This window comes from Echeneis naucrates, chromosome 11 (genome assembly GCF_900963305.1).
Source record: "Echeneis naucrates chromosome 11, fEcheNa1.1, whole genome shotgun sequence".
Taxonomy (NCBI): Eukaryota; Metazoa; Chordata; class Actinopteri; order Carangiformes; family Echeneidae; genus Echeneis; species Echeneis naucrates.
Window position 1 is genome coordinate 10781033 of NC_042521.1, and position 23017 is coordinate 10804049.

The window sequence follows — 23017 nt, forward strand, 5'->3', positions numbered from 1 at the left end:
CTATGAAGTAAAGGTTTACATACGCGTAAGGCTCATCGGGCTCAGGGGGCCGGTCCTCCACAGATGGGTGGTGCATGGGGTGACTGGCTCATATGGTGGGTGGGGGGTGGGGTTTGTGGTTTGTGGTGGTGGATGGGGGGCAGCTGGGGGGCAGGGGGCCCTCCTTTACCACTCCTACATGTGCTGTGTGGCTGTGTTGGCTCTCCAGGTTGGCCCCTGTTTTCTGGCACACATGGTGGAGGGCTCAGATAACCAATCAAATTTAGGGAATGCCCGTGTGATTTCGCTGGGTCACATCATGAGGAATTGATTAATCTGAGCTGTTCTTTCAATCCATCACTATGTACCCTGTCTTTGACTTGACCCAGCATCCTTCACTCCTCTAGTTCCTACCCGCACCACCTGTATTCTTTCCCCTGTCCATCCCTCTCCCTCTTGTCTGTCCTTTGCACCTCCCTATATTCACCCAGGTGGAGCACTGCCCTCCCTGCCTAACAAGGTCATTTCACTCAACTAAGATCAACAAACTAGCTTCCAGGGAGGACTGGCCATGGCCCATGCAAGCACTGAAATAATAAAACATTTAGCTGCATCAATCTCATTAAAAGTCGGCCCACTGTGGTGTTAAACTAAAAAGAAACATGCAGACAAAACGAGATAAATAAACAGATAATTGAAACAATGTGCAATTAGTGTATTAGCATTAAATAAAATAACCACAATAAAACAAAATAGCTATAATGGTTGTTCTTCTTAGATTTCTTTTTAATGTTGCATGAAGACACAGATAAAGGTATAAATCAAAATTTAGTAATTAGTATATTTTCTGTGATTGCACAATACCTTTCTATAGATAACCGCAACTGAAGTTCAGCTCACCAGTAGACTTAAAATCACTTTTCAGTGAGGTTTTTATCCAGCGTGTAATGCTGCCTTCATGGGCTGCTGTAAAACGTAGATCCTGTGAATAGACCAACGGTAGGAAAGTACATTAGGGGGTGATTTCAGGAGCCTTACATGCTACAGCTGTGTACATTCAAAGGGTTGCAATAAACAGGATGTTCTTTTGTCTATATAATCAAATAAATTATTGCAGAATATCTTTCAAAATAATTATAATAAATAGAACTTTAAGGTTTTTTCCCTGAAAGCAGCACTACCTCGTGGCTGAATGAACCGGCTGTAATGGAGATCCCACAGTTTGGATGTTAGCAGCAGGGCGGTATTAGTTTATCCTCTTACTTCCTATAGGCCCGCCTCTTTAGGACACCTCTGCTTATTACAGATGTTACTGCAAGAGCACAGAGGGCCCGGTAAGCTGATGGAGAATTTCAAGTCTGACTAACACAACCACAACACACCTGATAATACTGACTACTGTATGATATAACCAAGTCTGTCAATGAAGGATGGCTTTGAGGTAACAGTTTCAACTTTATGTTTTTATATTTCTACTCTAATAACAGAGGGAATTCAGTTTTTTACCCCTTTTTATATGACAGCTGTATTTATCTGCCGAATGAGACATATATTCAGGTTATCAGTTATGGTGTGTTGTTTAGAGGTTAGCAGAAAGCTGTAGGCCATCTACAGGAGTTAAATCAGCCTTACCTTTGCCCACTTCATATAATAAATACACTTGCCTTTTTATTCTTTATTTACATTTTACTGATTACATTTTTGACCAAATAAGTAAGTCCAGAACTTTTAACCGTGTATTTGTGTGTTTAAATGTTAATACAACTCCCACCACTGAGCTTCGATGTTATTGAATGGCTTCTCTTGCATCATTCCTGTGAAATTTTACAGAAAGCAAATAGTTTTGATTGTTGTAATATTTTGTTTAGAAATTTCTGTAGTGGTACAAAAAAAGCACAAGCTGTCCATTGAGAGCAGAATACGTCCCTGAGAGCCGGGAGGAAATTGATGTTTGAGAGCTAAAATTAGTTCCTTTCCGACTCCCATGGTGTCTCCTGGCCTACAAGTAAACAAGATACAGACCAACTGACTGGAGTTTAACCTGAAGCGTTCACACACACACACACACACACATGCAAACACACACTTATTTAGTAAATCATGCTGAAAGCCAAGAGCAAATTAACATTTTTTGTCAACAGTGACATTATATCTGTAACAAATCTCAAAAATAACAGTATCAGAACTTGCGATCTTGTAAATTTTATTCATTCTGATTTGAAAGCAGATAAGAGACATGCGTTTGATAGGCTTGTGACCTGTCCAGATTGTCTGCAATGTCAGCTGAGATTGTCTCCAGCTTTACCTCCAACCACCAAAGGATAAGCAGTACTGCTAATGGATAGAAAAAAAAAAAAAATCAAAACACAGACACACAGACTTGACCGACAGTAAATCTGAGACATCCACAGCGATGTATAGGCCTTTACAGCAAGTACTATAATGAGAATCCACTGGACGATGAAGCGTTCAAGGAGAATAACACTTGAACCAGTTCACTCAATCAGTAAATACAAACCAACAACTGAAGTTAATCTTTAACTGTAAACAGACAGACAAGCTCCAGTTTCCTTGGACTGCGCAACTAAAGGAAATCTTGTCACCACAATCTCCTGGTATAATTTTTTCAGTGTAAACATTCAAAACAAAGCTGCTAATATGCTCATTATAATTCCAAAGAGGCTTTTAAAAGGGGGACACTGTTCTGTCGTGGAAGATGAAAGGCAATCTGTAAATTACACAAAGTAAGGAATGAATTAGAGAAGAAAATGAGAAACAATAAAGAAAAGAATGTTTATTTTCCCCCTCCTTCTCATCCCTCAGTGTGTCACTCCGTCAGTCACATGCTGAGCTATTTGTCTGACTGCCAGGCTCTGCATGAGTGTAATCTCTGTTGACCGGTCAGCGGAGGAAGGCAGAGAAAAAAAGAAAAGATGGAGGGCAAGCAGGCTGCGTCCCAGTCTAGGCTGTCCAGCAGAAATCTCACATGGTGGAAGTATGTAGTGGGCACGCGATACCAAATGCTGAGCTCACCCAACGCCCTTTTCTGGCCAAGTCCTTGTCTCATGACCGGCCTCCCTCAGAGTGGTTTGGATGACAAGTCTCACATGCAGATGTTATTTGTGAGAAATCGTTGGCCTTGATAAGGCAAGCAAGTTTTTCATACACAGGGGCAACTCAATGTGGAATTTACAGAAAACTGTAAAAATTGCAAACTGTTAAAACACATAATTAGACACACAATTAACAAAACCCAGTAAAAATAAACAGAAAGAAATACAGAAAGTAAAAAGGTAAAGGGAGATAGAGCATAAAATATGAGAGTGCAGAATTACCTTAAAAACTGTGTAAATGAAAGAGAAATCTAAAATGCTCATAAGTGCATGACAAAAGAAAGGTTTTTAACATGGATTTAAAAATAGCCACATTTGGGGCTGAGTTCAGTTCTGTTGGCAGCTTGTTCCATTTGTGAGACCCATAGCAGCTAAATGTCACTTCATCATGATTAGTTCATATTGTATTAGCATGTCATTAATGTATTTTGGACCTAAACCGTTTAGCAATTTGTAAAGAAGTAACAGAAAAGTCTATTCTGTAGGTGACTGGGAGACAGTGTAAGGACGTTATGGCTGTTAATGCGCTCTGATCTCGAAACTCGAGCTGCAACAGTTTGATGCTCTTTTTGGAAGTCCAGTCAGAAGACCGTGACAACAGTCAAGCCTACTGGAGATGAAGGAGTGTATGAGATTGTCCTGGTCTGTTTTCGACATAAAACCTTTCACTGTGGTTATGTTCTTCAGCTGATAGAAGGTTGTTTTAGTTATTAATTCAATATGACTGCTGAAGGTCAGATCTGAGTCTAACAGCACACCAAGATTTCAGACTTGGTCTTTGGTTTTTACTGAAGGGGACTCTTCTCGTTGAGCTGTTGGGGCTGACGGAGACTCTTCTCGTTGAGCTGTTGGGGCTGACGGAGACTCTTCTCGTTTAGCTGTTGGGGCTGACGGAGAATCTTCTTGTTGAGCTGTTGGGGCTGACGGAGACTCTTCTCGTTTAGCTGTTGGGGCTGACGGAGAATCTTCTTGTTGAGCTGTTGGGGCTGACGGAGACTCTTCTTGTTGAACTGTTGGGGCTGACTGAGACTCTTCTTGTTGGGCTTTTGGGGCTGGGGGGGACTCCTGTTGTTGGCGTGGGAATGCTGACGTCAGTGCCTGTCTTCCACAGTCTTTATCTTAGGCAGTCAAAGTTGTTCTCGTCTTATCTGTTGTTTTGGATCATCTTGCCACTTGTCCTTGTGTGGCAAGACTGAGAGTGGGGCTGCTGGTGTCCGATGCCCAAAATACTGTGCTCCTGACTTATTAAGGCCAAATCCATCTGTCTTAAAGAGGTGCCTATCCCAAAAAAATTTGAAATTGTCAATGAAGTCCATTGATTAAGCGGCACACGTATCTTTAAGCCACCTGTTAAGCATCATTAGTCTGCTGAATCTCTCATCTCCTCATTGAACTGTAAACGGCCACTGATCAACACTTTGGTATTCATATTTCAAACTTTGTTTCGCAACTCAATGAAGTCCAGTTCCAGCACCTCAGATTTTTACTTTATTTTATACTTTACTTTCACTTTCAAGGGCTCCTGTGTGTATGACCATTGTTGAATGCTCAGAAGCAATTTTCGCTGAGCTGTCAGACACCATGTCGTTAGCACAAATGTTTTATTTCACTCACAGCTCCATCACCCACTATCACAGTTTGAGGCCCAGCATTTAGCTCTTCCTGCAGCCTTTTTACTATGTGACTTAACCTCATACCTTTTTCTGGTGTTGAAAGATGAGCTTTCTTTCAGGGAGTCAGGATCTTGTAGAAGTGGAGCATATCTCTTCTCTGGTCAGATCCCTGTGTCTTGGGTCAGTTTGCACTTACCTCTTGTTGTAACAGTCAGTCCACATCTGTTTTTTCCTCGGTAGTGTCGAAGAGACACTCCTGTGTGATGGCAGTGCAAGCCAGCCAGTTTCATCAGTAATGTCTTGGTGCTGGGTTCTGCCTGTTAACAGGCTTCCCATGTCCACTGGAAGGGATTCATCTTTGCATGACTTATACTTTGTGCAGTGTAGTAACACTAATAGCCGATTTACTGACATTTACACCGGCCCCCTCCTTCTTAGTCATGGTGGTGCTAATTATCTGTGTTAGCATGCTCCTGTTCACTGTTCTGAGCCATCGGTAGAGTGGTTTTATTCTCATATTGTCCAATGGCCTCTGTGTTCACATTTAGCAGATGAATACGTACTTCCATCACTGCTATCCTCTGGAGAAGCGTTGTTTCCATTACCACTATCTTCCGGGGGAGGTGGTGGTAAACAGCTTGCTGCTCACTGGTCTTAGTTAGTCGAGCTCCTTACTTTGCTCAGGTGCTGTGTTCCAACCCGGGGTTGGGTCTGTGTGGGTTCCTGCAGCGTACTGGAGGAGAGCAGGGTCCAAGCTGAGGTCCCAGGAGTCAGGCCAGGGATCTTGTCACACAGCGAACAGCGGAGAGAAAGAAAGTGACCTTTTGAAACCCCCCCACCCCCTCGGTCACTTTTAATAAATTAGTGATTTCACAACTAAACATGGAAACAAAACTGAAGATTTAAAATGGTGGAGAGTTAGCAAGAGTGGGCAAGAAAAATAATGTGGCTGGACCAATACACTAGTAAACAAAGGCCCCTGTGCTCACCAGAGGGGCCACAGGAGTTTATTTGTGTTTGTTTGGTTTTTTTTTTGTTTGTTTGTTTTTTGTATTTGAGATACATTATGTTAGCAATATTATAGGCTATGACTAAGCAACTCCCACTAACATTGCAAAACAGCTCTGACTAAAGACAATAATGGGTGTGTTCAATCCACAGTAGGTGTGTAAATGACTAGCACTGACATGCTGGGCGCGCCAAGTCAATGATGACCCTATTAAAAGCTGGGGGCTGTCTGTGTATCTTCTATTTCCTCAGTCAGGCTGAATGTTAAAATCTTCTTATCTGCTCCAGGTTGCAGGTCTCTCCTGGTGCTTGCACACCGTTTACAGTCTTTCATATGCCTGTTCAGGTGGTTCACCTATCTTGTGTTAATTTAATGACCCATGAACTCATTAGTTGTCCAGTGTGAGTTTTCAGGGACTGAGCAGCAGAGCGGAGATAGTGGATGGGTGAAAATGCCAGAACAATCATGGTGCTGCAAGTTTCATTTCATAATCTGACTTCTGGTACACTCATTTTTTCTATATTTTCCACATTAGGCAAGCTTCTTATTTTTTCTTAAAGGACATTTGCTGCATTTGCTAATAGAAATATTTTCTTTACCCTCAAATTTCCAAATATTTCTTCAACAATCCACATCTAATTAATAGACAAGCAATGATTGACTTTCAACATTCAAGTAGACTAAGTAGGTTACAGTCCAGACCAGATGATGCACCACTGATTTCAGCTATGCTGCAAATAGAAAAGCAAACAGATTTCATCTGCAATATATTTGCTTATCTCAACCTCGCCACACTGGTCACTCAACTCAGGATTATGTCAGCCTCTCAGTAGGGTGACCTGCAGCCACAGGGAACACGGTTCAAATGTTCCAACAGGTTTGGAGTCTTCATTGGTTGGTTGGTAAGATAAAGGAGTTCAGGTGACATTTGACCCTGTGGCCAGAAAGGAAATTTAAATGACAGTTCCAAACAAGTAAAAGAAAAACACCTTTAATCATTTTAAGTGTGACGACAATTTTTTTTTCGAGCTCAACTTTCAAATTGTGTTCGTTTTTGGTCCCATTAAACTGACCTTTGAGGACACTACTGACAAGTCTATCAACCACGCAACACTAGCCTGCTGTACAGTATAGTCTGCACAACTTTAGGACAGGTTTGTCCACTTTTAGCCATCACAATAAAGCCACAAATATACAAAAACACCACAATGACATCTCATATGGCCCTTATGTGATTGGAAAATGTCAGAGAAAAATCGCAAGTGTAATTTCCTCTCAAAAACATTTAAAAGTGCAATTTGAAAGAAGAAAAAACGCTTTCACAAACAGAAACGGAGAGTATCATGGGTAAACACTGGCACGGAGGAAGTGGAGTAACTGTTGTATGAGCTGGTGAAATAAGGAGCAGCTGTTGCGTAGACGGGGAATGAGGACACTGGCTGGTTCTCCTGCATCCCCCTGATGGACTTCTCAGCTCCTGGATCAGTGAGTCCATGGTGTGTGCTGCCCCCTGTTGACCAGATGCAGAAACTTCCAGCTGAGGCCTGAGGGAGAAGAGGCTCCTTAGAGTCCCAGCTGAAGCTCTTCTTTGTCCCCACCTGAACACCGGACAGAGGAGAGGCTCCAGAGGGCCGAGCCGAAGGACTGTCTCTCTTCAGGAGGGATTCGATGGAGAAAGGGCTGCTGAACTTCACCTCACATCTGATCCGAACAGCTCTGCAGGCTGCAGCTTCAGGAGACTGGAGAGCTGAGCAGTGCTTTGGTGTTCCGCTCCTGCTCTCTGTTGACACTTTGGAGGCCAACTCAGGGAAGAACTGCAGGAGTCCCTTGAAGTGACGACGCACCATCTTCTCTGTGATCTGACTGGAGTCCAGTTTCCAGTAATTCCTCTTACTGTCCAGTGAATCTGGGACCACTGGAATCTGCCAACAAAACACGAGTTTAGAGTTTGTAAAGACACACATCACTTAGCTGTTTAATTGCATCGTTGAACCAGTCCTACTGAAACATTAAAACTGCTGGAATAAAAACTCACCTTGACAAAACACGAGTGGGTTGATAAACACACTCTGATGTTGTTCTCTACAGATTTTCTGTCTACAAAGATGAGTGTTGACAGCCCGTCCATCAACTGGAAAACATCAGGTTCACATTTAGGGTTGAAGATGATAAATCGTGCTTCATTCTTCCCCAACAAAGTTGTTTTGATTGTTCTGACTGTTTCTCACCTGAGAAAAAGTGAGCATCTTGCCTGGAGCGTGTTGGAGGACAACGGCGATCTTGGCCAGGTGGGTGGTGCTCTTCCTGAACAAACCTCTCTGCTGCAGCTGAGCGCCAAACTTCTCCGTTTTGTTCTGCATCTTGCTGGATGGAGAGTTAAGTCCCACACAGGGTAGTGCTATCCCAGGGTCACTGAGTATGGATGTGGACCTGGTGTCCTCAGACCATGCTATAAGTCATGTTGGGACAATGGGACATTAGAGGGTGTGCACTGAAGGTGGATGGGGGCCTTTTCATGGGCAGATGAGCTGTTAGAGCTGGAGGTGGAGCCACTGATCACAGTAATAATCAATTTCCAAAACTCCATCAGCATATCTGAATGTGATTGTCTCATCTTCCCTCTTAGTGAGTCCTTAGCTACACTTTGATCTACACTTCAAACATAGCAGCAGAGGTCCTCAATTATTTGTATATAACAATTAGAAACTATTATGATGACACCAAATTGCAAGAGACAGTAACAGAAACAGAAAGAACATATGCAAAATTTTATGCTGTTATGCAATATTAGAAAAAAGAGTTTAAGACACTGATGCAAATTATCTACTATCTGCAGATGAGTGTTGATCCCGCTGAAATGTGTAATACTGAATAGAGTAATGACTGTAAACTTTGTGATCAGTCTAGATTCTTAAGAGGCTATAATTGTGTTCCAGCCTCCTCTGAGACTGGAGCAGAACACAGCTTAGTTAACATTCAAGAGAGCAATCTAATCACATTTCAACAGTTTGCTCATTGCCCATCACAGCTTTCAAGTTTGTGTAACCTATAGCCCATTATCCCACACAATAGTTGGTGATTTGTACCAAGGATCCTCATTCACACGTATGAACACATTACCTGTACTGAATGCTTCATGCAACAACGACTGCAGTCACGTACTCAGATGAATGGATGAGAGAGTCTCTCCATGTTGGCAACCAGCTGACTTCACTTGGCCTTGATTGTAGTTGTGTTTCTCAGCTGCTCTGGGGTCTGTTCAAAGAATCAGAATCATTTAGAATGAGAGTTATATTACATCAAGAATCATATCACACTGGGAGTGTTGTGGAAAAGGCCCACAGAGAAATAATTTCAGTGCTGATTCAGATGATTAGTTTCACACTGAAGAAAAGAAAAGAAAGAGAAATGTGCAACGGACTCAGTGGTCCTGAAGAACTTATATTTATATTTCTTTCAGTACACAGCATGAGTATGTTACATTTATTTTTGTGAACATTTGAAAAATTACTATTAGAAAAATGACATATTAAGGTAATTTAGAACGTGTTTTTATGTGTAAGTGAAATGCTCAAACTGCTTTGTTTTGGGTCACTGCAGTGTGATGGAAGACGTCTTCATTGAAAAACATTGAGTTTGTTTTAACTGTCGCATTGCAGGTTTTTTCACTTCGTTGATCACATCTTTTGTTTGCCAGAGAGTCACTTGTTTGTGAAACACCACACTGGCTTAATCTGCCAAATATGCATTATTTAAATCTCTGTAAATCACCTTTGCACACAATATTATAGAAAGTAATTATTAACACAGCCACTAAAGAATAAACACCTTTGATTCTTGGTTCATCAGTTCTTAGTCAAAACCTGAACATCAGTGAAATATCCACATTCATCAAACGTTTACAACATGAAGGCTCTGCAAAGAAACACGTGAGAAATATGGAAACATGCTGACGTATCCATTCAGACTTTAGATGTAAATACAGCAAATGTTTTCTATTATTTAATAGTTTAAATATATTTGGCTGTTTTTATAGAAAAATAAAAGAAATGAGTACAACTCAACTGGTTTTAACAAATAGGAGAAACAAATCCTGACAAAAATGTAACTTTTGATTTTATGCTCATTTAACTTCCAAAAAGAAAATCAAACCAGCTCATTTGTGACAACTTTTATTCTGCAATTATGAATGTAATTATGAAGTAAGTAGAAATGTCTTCTACCTTTGTGGCCTGGATTATTACTGTGATCAGTGGCTCCACCTCCAGCTCTAACAGCTCATCTGCCCATGAAAAGGCCCCCATCCACCTTCAGTGCACACCCTCTAATGTCCCATTGTCCCAACATGACTTATAGCATGGTCTGAGGACACCAGGTCCACATCCATACTCAGTGACCCTGGGATAGCACTACCCTGTGTGGGACTTAACTCTCCATCCAGCCAGATGCAGAACAAAACGGAGAAGTTTGGCGCTCAGCTGCAGCAGAGAGGTTTGTTCAGGAAGAGCACCACCCACCTGGCCAAGATCGCCGTTGTCCTCCAACACGCTCCAGGCAAGATGCTCACTTTTTCTCAGGTGAGAAACAGTCAGAACAATCAAAACAACTTTGTTGGGGAAGAATGAAGCACGATTTATCATCTTCAACCCTAAATGTGAACCTGATGTTTTCCAGTTGATGGACGGGCTGTCAACACTCATCTTTGTAGACAGAAAATCTGTAGAGAACAACATCAGAGTGTGTTTATCAACCCACTCGTGTTTTGTCAAGGTGAGTTTTTATTCCAGCAGTTTTAATGTTTCAGTAGGACTGGTTCAACGATGCAATTAAACAGCTAAGTGATGTGTGTCTTTACAAACTCTAAACTCGTGTTTTGTTGGCAGATTCCAGTGGTCCCAGATTCACTGGACAGTAAGAGGAACTACTGGAAACTGGACTCCAGTCAGATCACAGAGAAGATGGTGCGTCGTCACTTCAAGGGACTCCTGCAGTTCTTCCCTGAGTTGGCCTCCAAAGTGTCAACAGAGAGCAGGAGCGGAACACCAAAGCACTGCTCAGCTCTCCAGTCTCCTGAAGCTGCAGCCTGCAGAGCTGTTCGGATCAGATGTGAGGTGAAGTTCAGCAGCCCTTTCTCCATCGAATCCCTCCTGAAGAGAGACAGTCCTTCGGCTCGGCCCTCTGGAGCCTCTCCTCTGTCCGGTGTTCAGGTGGGGACAAAGAGGAGCTTCAGCTGGGACTCTAAGGAGCCTCTTCTCCCTCAGGCCTCAGCTGGAAGTTTCTGCATCTGGTCAACAGGGGGCAGCACACACCATGGACTCACTGATCCAGGAGCTGAGAAGTCCATCAGGGGGATGCAGGAGAACCAGCCAGTGTCCTCATTCCCCGTCTACGCAACAGCTGCTCCTTATTTCACCAGCTCATACAACAGTTACTCCACTTCCTCCGTGCCAGTGTTTACCCATGATACCGTATGACTGTAATCTTTTTTATACCTTACATGGCTTGCGCACTTCATCTTCCAAACCCCCCCTGCCAAAAAAATAGTTGAAAATAATTTGTCAGAGACTGAAGGCACTAACAAGGCCACAGTTCAAACTGAACTTAAATATTGCAGTATAATATTTTTTGTAGAGGTTATTGAAACAGATTTTAATCATGAACATTTGTTATATTAAATTAGTGCCTCACATCAAAAACAATTGAATCTCACTGGCAAATAAAGGATGCTATAAACAAAGTTACACAAACTGGAATGTGGCAGTTACAACAAACACAATGTATTTTCTTTTTTGATAAGACTGCTTAAAGAGTGACAGGAAATGGAGGAAAGACATGTGGCAAAGGACACCAGCTGGAAGCAAACCAGCATCACTGTTGAGAACCCTGTAGCCTACAAACACTGTTCGTCAGTGGAGATGTCGTTAGTCACACTGCAGTGATTCTCACCTTTTTTAAACTTGGCTTAGATCACATTACATCTCACCATCTTTTCTGTGATCTGACTGGAGTCCAGTTTCCACTAGTTCATCTTACTGTTCAGTGAATTCGGGACCACTGGAATCTGCCAACAAAGCATGACTGAGTTACACACTTCGTTTAGCTCTGCCATGGGCTGAAAAATCAAACAAGTCTGATTGAAACTTCAAAACTACTGGAATAAAAACACACCTTGGCAAAAGATAAGTGGATGGACAAAAGACTCTGTCATTCATTACAGACTTTGTCTTCACAGATAGGAGGTGCCAGCCTGTCTATCAACTAGAAAACATCCGGCTTAAATTACTTTCTGTGCCCTTAAAGAGGTGAAATATTGACAAACAGTGGGGCAAACTGTTTTGTGCCAGTTCCACTTGCATTCTTTAAAATATGACTTTCTAGTAACTTAAAAAAAAAAAACCCTTAAAAAATATCCTGTCTTGTAAACGCTATGTAACATTAAGAGAGTTGCTCCACTTCCCATACAAAGAATAAATGCAGAAGTGTGAAACACAAAAGTGTTAACAGTGTAATTCTACAGCATGTTTTAGCTCTCTGTACTCGTTTTTATACATTCGTATATTATCACCTCAAGTAACTGCAGATACACACTTTTAATGACGCTAACATTTGAACATAAATAAAAATATAAATATTTGCAAAACACCAATGCAGAATGGTGTTCCTTGCCCTCACAAAAACACAGAATCAACACACATTGAGGAGTAAAAGGATCACAAACAGATTCAAAACTGTACTCCAGGCTCTCATGAGTTGTTGAATCTTGCTGGTTTGAAGCCTTCAGGGCCTCAGGGCATCAGTTTAACCTGTTGATAGGGGTGTAATGTACAAAGAAAACAAGAAGAGATTACAGTCACCAAGCCATTGAACATCCAGGTGAGCAACTGGACTGGGTCCTATTATCTTGTACACGGCCCCACCCAAGGATTCAAACCGCATTCACCTCTGAAAATGCCCCATTAACATGGAATATACACTTGAATGCCACTGTCCTACTGAATATAAAGGTCTGAAATAACAGATCATTTCCAAAGAAGTTGACTCTACACCTTCTCATTAATTGAGTCTTTTCTAAATCTTTGCCTCCCAATATGATTACTAATTACCATGTTCCTTACTGGAGCTCTTTGTTGTACAAACCGAACATTATATTTTCTTTGCTTTTCCGCTAGCTTGGGAAGGAATGTCAGCTAAATATCAAAATGTGAGCTCAAGTCAGGGTAACTGCTATAATGGTGCTCATCCTTTACTTGATGTTTTACTGTGGGTGATGAATACATCTGGTAGCTCCTTTGGGGATGGGAAATGTTTGAACATGCCCTTTTAGATCAATCTGTCAAGTGTTTTGTGTGAAGTATGCAAAGGACTCCTTCAGAAAAACTAGCCCTGCACTGCTCTAATGTTTCTGAAATTAAAACAGGAGCATAAAAACACCACAGTGAGCTGTCCACATTTTTACCTTCAGAGGAGAGCTCCCCACAAATTCCTGTGGCAGAGTAAAAAGCTTATTTAAGATATTTATTGATCTTCTCTAGATAGCTGTGGTTAATGGTAGCAGTGGAACAGTAAATTCTCTACAACCAACTGTAGACTTTTAATTACTGCTAATAATGACTCTCTGGCTGCCCCATGATTTATTACACATTTATAACTTCTTAGTCACTTCAAATGTTTGTTTTCTCTATTTTTTGAATGTAGTTGTGTTTAGAAGCTGTGTGATATTAATAAACTTGCTATGGGTTGTGGCATTAGACTCCACCCAGCAGGATTTTTGGAAATATATAATTTTACAGTTTCACAACTTTATTTGTTCTCCAGGGCAGAACTAGTTTGATTATTAAAAAAATAAGTCCAACCTAAACCCTTAGCGCTCGTGAAATGTGTCACCCAGAGTAACAATGTGATTTGCTGAATTCATGTCATGATAGTGCCTCAATCCTCCTCATGCTGTTGAAACTTTTGAAAGCACTCATCTGTAACCAATTACTTATCACACATTGAAGAACAGAGGACACAGTGGAGACAAAAATGAAATAAAATGCCATTTTATTGTTCAGCCGTGTCATAACCTCGTCTCCAAAATAAGCACAGCAGGACTACAACTGTTTTTTTCGACCTAGCTACCTTTGATAGCACATAAAACTTGGTTTTATTAGACCACCAATGATAGCGTTAAAGACTTTTCTATCAGACATCCAATGATAGCATACAAAATAGTTGTTAACCTACCAGTGATACTGTATATAAAACACTTGTCTCTAGATTTATCCCCAACCCACCCTCAATTTCACCCCTTTCCCTCTTTAGAACATTTGTGACACTGACATATTTTATGCTTAAACAAGCACATATTAAGAATGCATAATTCTCCATTTCTGAGATTATAAAAAAAGAAAAAAAAAAAAGAAAAAAGAAAAACAAAAAACAAACAAAAACTACACAATATTACACTTTTAAGTCAGAGTACAATTCAACTGATTATTAGTGTTCTACACATTCGGCCATAAACCAAAGGAACATTGTATAATATCACTATAACTTAACACTACATGTAATATACGTAAAAAAAAAAGAAAAAAATTACAAATGATTAGCATTGAAGAGAAAATGAAGATGGCTAGTGCGAAGGCAAGCTGGGTCAGTACCATAACAGAGAATGAGTAATACAAAATGAATTAAAAAAAATAGAATAAGAAAAATAGAAACAAAAACTGATAAGAATACAGGCAAGGCTAAAACATATGTTTCAAACTTTTAAGATCCACCTCATGTGCATTCATCCATTTAGGTAACCTGCTCCAAGACCTCCATTGTGTGACTCCACATCTCTGATACTTTAACCCTTTCTTTCGCATCCATTTCAACTTACTTGAACATTCCCTTGGCAACCATCTTTATCTTCTTTTGTCAGGCACTTTCCTAGACCCCTTATTCCTTTCTTCCCTATCAACAAATGAAAAGGCCAACCATAATGCTGCTTCAGACAATACAGGCCAATCTCAATGCAGGTTCTATCCAAATACAACTGCAAAAAAGCAGAGGAAAAATATTTGCATCACTGTGTTGCCATTTATACCGGTAGTGCTTTTACTATGAACTTCTAATGTAATCATTTTATGGAGGTCTGTCTCACCAATCCTACAGGTCGGTATCAAACCAGGCCAGCTGGTTGCTGTCCATCAGGTCCTGGGTATGGCCGAGGTCTGGCAACGGGTCAGTGTGGTGGCCCAGGTCGGGCAGAGTGTCAGCATGGTAATCAGCACCTTCCATCATGGGGTCCAGAAGTGTGTCCTGGCCATAAGCTGTTGGGTAGGCCCGGTACCCTCCATCTGAAAGGAAAAAATACAAGTCTTCAAATTGGTGCAAAATATCTCCATAACATTTCCATTGTTTTGTCTTGAGACAGAGTAGAGATTTAATAAGAAACATAAGAGTTACTCACCATCCTGCCTGTAAGCCAGTGGATCCCCCTGAGCTCCCATATCCAGTCCCAGGTCTCCAGTCTACAAAATGCAAGTGTTGAGTAGATTTCTTATAATCCAGCCAATGTGAAGGAGTTCCATACAATTTATAGATTTACAGGAATTCTATTTTGGCTTTGTCAACGCAGGATATTAAAAGTAAATTAATGAAGACTTAACAAATTACACCATGTTGCCAACATGACAAAACATTAAGAAATTCGAGGGATGTAAACATCATTGTAACACTGATGTAATTTTAAAGCAAGAGTGGTCTGTTTTTCAGTTTGAAGAAACTAGATACTGGAAACTTCCAGGTATGGGTGTCAAGAGTATGGTACATATTATTTGAATTCTAATTTGCATGTGTACCTCATTCCAGGCCATCGGCTCAGTTCTGAACAAAGAGCTGGTCAGCTCAACTGACAGGCGTTTCTTGTAATCCTGAGGCTTGTCCTCGGACATGCGAAACAGGACAGCTGCGGCATAAGTTGCTAAAAGACAGAAAGTACAGTACCACAAGTGAAGTGAGCCTCGCTGAAATAACAACCAGAAATGTATGCATTACTTGTGCATGTATACTCACCAACACCCTCATTGCGGGAGTGCAGCAGCTCAGTGAGGGGTGCAGTGGCTCCTTCAGCTTCGATTGCCTCAGCAGCTTCCTTGTCCTGTGCTAATTCACACAACACACCTGCTGCCACACGCTGAATGTTCTCCACTGGAGAATACAGTAGCTGCAGGGGACAGGCATGACAAATGCAAATTAGACACACACACATGAATATTAGGACAAAGCAAAACAACAACAGAAAAAGGTTGACTGATTTCATATTTCTATGAAATAAAATGCTAACTATTTAGATGTTGAAACAACCATTCAGCTAAAAAGAAGTTCATGAGAAGAATTCATACTTTTTCCTTGTAGATCTCACATTAAAGAGTTTAATTCTACCTGGACAAAGAGTGGAATGGTATTAAGTCCTCTGATAACAATTCTGTTATGGACATCCCGCGCCAGGATGTGCAGCGCTCCTGTGCAACCTTCCACTATTTCCTCCATACGCACACCCTCCTGTGTTTGTTTTAGAAGAAACAGAAATGAAATGCAAAAACGATTACAGATATGTAAATGCAGACCGTTTGACTGCTTGTTGCTTGGTTACACACCACAAACTGCTGCTGGTTGCCTCCCATGCTGGTGCGCCTCTGGGTGTCCTGGTGAGCCCGGACGAGCAGTTGGACCAGGCGGGGGATGGCCCCCTGCTCCCGCAGAGCACTGTGGTTGGCTGGGCAAAGAGCCAGGTTGCGGATCAAACCAACTGTGGCCTAGACAGGGAACAATTAAATATAGTTTCATTTAAAAGTCTTGTTAAGTCAGTATATGCAAAGTTCATCCAAACTTTGTTATCCTGGGAAAGTTAGTCTATTAACAGTACTTGCAGGTGAGGAAAAACTGAGATAGTTAATGACCTTGATTAATGGCCAGTGGGAAGGAGGGTGCAGGAGTTTGACCACCACTGGCAGGCCATAATGAAGGCGCACAGCATTTTGGGCCATCTCAGCATCCTGATGGCGGGAAGTGAGGTGACGAAGAGCACAGACTGCTGGCTCTGTGATGTCCTCCCTGTCACCAGCCCGAAGCACTGTTCGCACCAAAGCCTCAATGCCTCCGACCTAATGAGCCAAGATCAATCAACGGACTTCATATTATTACAACAACAAAATGAAGTGGAATAGATTAAGAACTCAATCTAAAAAACAATGTGCACTCAACAAGATAACAGTCATACATACCTGGCAGACCATGAGCTTGTTACTATAGTTGTTGCAAGTCAGGTTGGACAAGATACCAGCAGCACATGTCACTACATTGATGTCATCACTGCCCAGCAGCTGGACCAGAGTCCCCAAGAGACCCTCCATTCCCTCCTGGAGAGAAAGACCGTGCAGCAGAAACAGAAGGGAAAAAAGTGAATAAGATAGCTATCACACCATTTGAATGTCATGACGACTTATTAAAAAACAACAGTTGCAATCAGGACACAAGGACATTTAGGATAAAAATTGGGGAGCAACAGCTACTAACACTAAACATTTTTTAGCTTGTTAGCATTTGTGATAGATGAATAAATGTACTGTACCTGTTTAGTGGCAGCATCTGAAAGGTTCCTCAGAGTCCAGAGGCAGTTTTGGACCAAACGCTGGCTGAGGTCTGTCAGGTGAAGCCCCAAAGCCTGCATGCCACCTTTACACACAAGCCAAAATATAACAAGTACTTAGACCATTGCAGCGAACCACACACACACTTAAAAAAATATAAATAATAACAGTAATAATAGTTGTATTAGACTGAGCTAGATCAGAAAATGCCTTTCCATTTCTGCACCATAAGCATATACGTACCAGCTTCTACAATGGCAGGCTTGTTGCTTGAGCAAACAGAGAGCACCTTGAGCACTCTGCTTGTGGTCCACAGCAGTTTCTCATAAGTGAATGTCCTCATGATGTTGACCAGGGCTTGGGGACCACCACTGGCCAGAATAATCAGCTGTAACCAAAATACAGTTATGTTTATACATGTTACAAACTGTTGCTACTTGGCGTAAGAGGGTGGATACAATCCGTTTCCATCCATTTTATCCAAATGTAAACGCATGAATACATGAGCTGTTGCACCAGTACCTTGCTTTCCTGGTTGCCATACGCGAGGATCTGCAGGCAGTCAGTAGTGATTGCCAGGAACTTGACATTGGTGTTGGACAACAGGGCCACCATCTTCTGCAGCCCTCCAGCCAGGCGCACTGCCATTTTAGCCCCTTCCTGGTGCAACAACAGGTTGTGGAGTGTGGTGATGGCATAGAACAACACACTGTCCACTGGGGAGCTGAAAAATACAAAAAATAATAAATAAAATAAATAAAAAAGTATAATAATAAGAAAGCTTCAGTGAAACCACACACAGTTAAAAACTTTCTGGTAAAAATATTTAATAATAAACACAAGGTTGGAGGTTTCCCTACATCAGGACAAATGTGTTTTTAAAAATCAAGACACACCACATCCCTCCATACCAATATCCATCAGGTTTACATATCATATACTAGCCTGATTCATACAATGTTGCCACAAAAAGTTTTTGTTCAAAACTCTAGGCATTGAAAACAACCAGCTAAAATGTCCCAATCAAATAATGTGGCTGGATGTGCACCACACGTGCAGAACTGCAATCAGGGTGGGGATCAACTCAGATTTTACATTACATTATGTCATTAAATTTAGCTTTAAATTAGACATCAGAGACACTCCAGGACCTCTATTGCATATTCAGATGACTATGGACTCTGCACTTCAACATCAAAGAGTTTGAACTATTCTTGGTACACATCAGAATCATTTGAACATTTCCATGTTACATTTAGAAACATTGATGAGCATTGCAGATATTTGGCTGAGGGACAAATGCTGTTCTCAGTCAATTACTAGAAACCTCTATTCAACATGTTCCAGGATAAATTAACAAAAAATATACAAGAGCTATGAAAGCACAGCAAAGATACACAAAATCAGAAATTTAATGGAAACTGCCTATATGATGGTGACCAGTACAACACTTAAAAGGGACCCTTATTTCCCCCCACCAGGATAGCTTTATAATCCAAATAACTTCAGTGCTCGGGCTATTGTTCCAGTCTGCATTACTACAAGTGTGGTAATGCGATTCCAGGTGCAAAGTCAAACACACGACATCCAACAAGTTACAACTTGTCAGCAAGCTAACTGTTTTAGCTGTGTTCTGGCCTTTCATAGCGAATAAAGAAAAAAAGAATAGAATAAGGAAGAAAGAAATTTCAGTCTCATCAAATTCAGCTGTGGGTATTCTATTGGAGCATATTGCAGCTATGTTATCATAGTCAAAGCAAAATTATAAAGCAATTTTTGAATTGCTATGGAGTCTTACACTTCTTGGTTTGTAGTTTTTTTTAACAAGTAGTTCTACAAGCACATGATGCTGGCTAACTAGGCAAAAGTTTGATGAGAGCTGTACAAACTACCCCTGCTCTTAATTATTTGTAGTTGACTTACAAATTGCTTTATTGTCCGTGACAGGCTCAGTGTAACAACAGTGGACTGTTTCATTTTTACACTTTATACCACCTTAACCCACAGAGAGTGAGGGAGTGGGTCAGTGTCACACAGTATTGATATTAAAACATTGACTTTTGAAACAGTTGAGCCTCTGGTTGCCAGCTGATGGGTCTATGACAGCATCACAGCATATTTCAATTAATTCAAGTCTTTGATGTATATGCCAGTGTCTACGCAATACAGCACTGCAGCCTACCAGATACATTTTAGCTCAAAACAAGTATGCCTTGCAATAAGCCAATCAAGCGTAATTCAAACTCTAAAATAGCATTACAAACTGTCTTGAGTTACAATTCACGCACATAAGGCAGAACTGTATACAGCCAAGTGGAGCAACAAGGAAATCCAACAAAGATCTCTCCCATCAATATGCTCTGTCACCAGTCTCCTCTCCAAAAACAATATAAACCAGAAGAAAGATTTCTGAACAGAATTAGGGTCACAACTTCTGCAGGTTCTTACCCCAGCATCTTGACCAGGGCGGGGATACCTCCAGACTTGAAGATTGCAAGGAGCCCCTCACGGTGGTGAGAAAGGTTGTGCAAAGTACCAGCAGAACAGCGAGCTGTCTCCACATCACCAGTGTTCTGCATGGCGCGGACAACTGCCGAAACCATTTGCGGTGAGCGCATCAGGGCATGGCGCGATGCCTCTTTCTTTGACAACTGATGTACCATTACAGCTGCTTTATTCACAACCACCTAGAACAAAAATAATGTTTGTTAGGGATGCATAATCAAAAGAGGATATTAACAGCATTGTTGTTGGCTTTCACATTACTATAAGTTATTCAGCAGGTACTATTTTGGTATTTTGTAAGTTTATTCACTTATTTGTACACACCTGGTCCTCATCATTGAGCAATTTGGTAAGCTCAGGAATGGCACGAGTAGCCAGCTCAGCATCATCTTGATAGTTAATGAGGTTGACCACAGCATGCTTCAGCATCTGAGAGGGCTCTGCCAGGCGCTGGACTGCTGTTGGATGGGCAGCATCCAGCTGGGTGGGAGGGATCTGGATGCCCTCCTCCAAGGTTTCAGGGAACATGGCAGCACGTACACGCTGGGCCCGGGTCATAGCATAACCCTCAATGTCTGAAAATAATGCGATTTCCAATAGATGCCATTTAGTAAATTAGATCAATAAGTAACTTAGCCATACAGTTCTTGCCGTGGCAGTTTTCTCAATGTCAATATCATATCCAATATCATTGTACATGTATATCAGTATCTTAAAAACCTGTGGCCTCAGGAGTGAAGGGCTGGTTGAACTCCCAGTCATAGAGAGTTGGATCCTCCTCTTCAGCATCAGGATTTCCCTTGCCACTCAGAGATGGTGCAGTAGTTGTTACACCAGACTGGATGCCTGAATCAAGGTAGGACTGCTGCTGCCACTGACTCACAGCAGCCTTACTGTCTCCCATGGCCATGTCTAACTCCATCAAATCAGCTACAGAATAAAAAGGTGGGGAAAAAAAAAAAAAAGGAAGAGTAATTTTACCACAAGTTCTGGTTTAAAACCAGCAATGTACCCGTGAATAAATGAACACCTATCCAAAAAATACTTAATATTACAATATGTAAGATACCTGGTGCCTAGGAGTAGGAGATATGGGAATTAAAGAGATGACAGTTAGCTGTCAGGAAAATAAACTGGGACATGTAAATGTGGATGCAAAGTGTGCCTAAAAATTTAAGCCTGTTTGAGCAAATGAAAATGGACAGAATGATAAGAAAAGGAAGAGCCTGCATTCCTTAATGGCGAAACCTTCTGGCACTGACCATAAATTGCAGTACGTGAACATAAAATTCCCTTGACAATCCTCTGATAGTGTATTCTTCTCCTTAAGGATACAATGGTGTAACAGAATTAGCTATAATTACTTGGGATACTGTGACATGTGCTCACCTAACTACCATTTATTACATTTCCACAGTGCCTCGAGGCTTTCAGTGCTTATTTTACTTATGGAAAGTGACATTTATGCGATTAAACATAAATGATACCTGTTAGATGATGGCCGGTGTGATATGAACACCCCTCTCATTTTTCAGAAAACATATTGTACGTGTTTAAGTTTTTGTCCATACTTACACTGGGTAGCCATTGTTCTTGCCTGCCCTCAGCCCGCACAGCAGATAAGTCTGTAAAGCGAAGTGCACAGGAGAGAATAAGACGACTCGCATTCAACTTTGACTTGCTGTTTTTCCAAAAGCCAAACCGAATCGTTACGTTTGAGCGTTTTCTCCTACACGGTCTCAATATGATTTAAAAAAAAAAAAACGCTTGTCTTCTGCGCTACCTGTGCAGGCTCCGTCTGATTCAGACGCCTGTTTGGCTTACCAACGTAGCTGAGAGGGGAAATGCCGAGCCTCCACCTCCAGCCGAGAGAGCAGAGCGGTGGGTATTTCCAGGCCAGCACAACACAATTCACCATTCAGCACCAAGGAACATCAAAGGCATATTTCTCCCCCTCCCCCTACCACGGCCAAGTTCCGACCTCGCAGCTTGGGTTTCCAATGAGAGAAACTACCCCCTCCGCCCCGCAATCACTTCCATGACTCCTCCTCTCATGGTGGGTCTAACTACGAGCGTATCAGGCAGCCTAGTTAAAACTAACCCAAACCCCCCGCTAACCACAAAGGTTACATCAGTCACCAAGCGCGTTTTCGTGAGATACGATTCAAGACCGACGCGCTAGCATGCAGCTGCTGTTAGCTAACAGGTTGGCTAGCTTACCTTGAGCGCTGGCTAAGATAGCATAACGTGCGTAGCTAACCAGTCCGCTCGTTAGCTCTCTAGCTAACATAAACAAACACCGCTTAGACCTTCACCCACCGGGACCAAGAGCTTTACGCTCGGCCCGACGTACAACCAGCATTAGCCGCAGCCACCGTTACGAATCGGTTCACTGTGGGAACTGTGACTTTCAAACAAACCACCAAATGTTTATTTATGGTTTGGTTAGCTTAGCTAGCCAGGACGTATGAAAAGTAGATCCAAGCGCCACCGTACAAAACCTGCTGTATTGCCAGCCAAATCAGAAAACCCCACCGGAGCCCCCTCCCTCGGAAAAGATGATTTTCTTTGGTGAAACGTGAAATACCTCGCCGTGAACGCGTTGTGTAACAGGTGTAATAAGACACACTATTTTTACCAGAGTCGAGCTGCTCCTCCGTGGTTCTTGTCCGGGGAATTTTCTCCTTTCTCTTGGCTGAAAATAGGAAAAGGGCTGCTAGGTGAACCACCCGTAAGTGTCCGAACCACACCCGCTGTTGCTCCGCCGAAGATGTTGCTTCCGCCTGTGAGATCGAACATCAAGATGGCGAAAGGAGAAAATAGAGTATTCCGCCGCACTAGGGAAAATAGGGCTCCATTTTAAGCAAAGTTTTAGCATCGAAATTACGATTTTACAGTTATTTCCCGTGATCTATGTGGCGATTATTATTATTTTTTTAAACCTCAACACCAGTCCATCCTTTTATTTCTTTCTTTTTGTTTAAGATGTGAGAGAGTTGCTGCTCTGGTGGTGAAGAGGGCGAGGTGCATTCATTAGAGAGGAATGTAATTCATGAGCTGCTGTGATATGAGGGTTTAATTAACATACAGTTATTTTAGATCACAAGCATGTTTCATAACATAACCATATCGTCAGTCCACCATAATCAATTAAATCGTCGTTTGGCAAAACACAAG

General features: G+C 41.7%; 1 protein-coding gene across 1 annotated transcript; it reads right to left on the minus strand.

Annotated features, from left to right (window-relative positions):
- Positions 1-13740: 13740 nt before the first annotated feature.
- On the minus strand, positions 13741-22621 carry LOC115050787 (catenin beta-1-like). Its single transcript, XM_029513850.1, has 17 exons — positions 22479-22621; positions 21416-21465; positions 20561-20770; positions 20165-20415; positions 19784-20022; positions 17858-18059; positions 17579-17723; positions 17317-17420; positions 16970-17104; positions 16646-16849; positions 16343-16501; positions 16128-16247; positions 15759-15909; positions 15545-15666; positions 15154-15214; positions 14845-15040; positions 13741-14736 (listed from the first exon to the last, which is right to left on the minus strand). Exons 2-16 carry the CDS (start codon positions 21426-21428, stop codon positions 14850-14852), a joined length of 2307 nt encoding a protein of 768 aa, XP_029369710.1. The 5' UTR covers positions 21429-21465; positions 22479-22621; the 3' UTR covers positions 13741-14736; positions 14845-14849.
- Between the last annotated feature and the right edge of the window lie 396 nt (positions 22622-23017).

Coding starts and splice junctions, on each gene's coding strand:
- LOC115050787 (XM_029513850.1), bottom strand. Junction 16,850..16,969: donor ACAAGCTCATGGTCTGCCAG/GTATGTATGACT, acceptor TTGGCTCATTAG/GTCGGAGGCATTGAGGCTTT. Junction 15,215..15,544: donor AGCCGATGGCCTGGAATGAG/GTACACATGCAA, acceptor TGCATTTTGTAG/ACTGGAGACCTGGGACTGGA.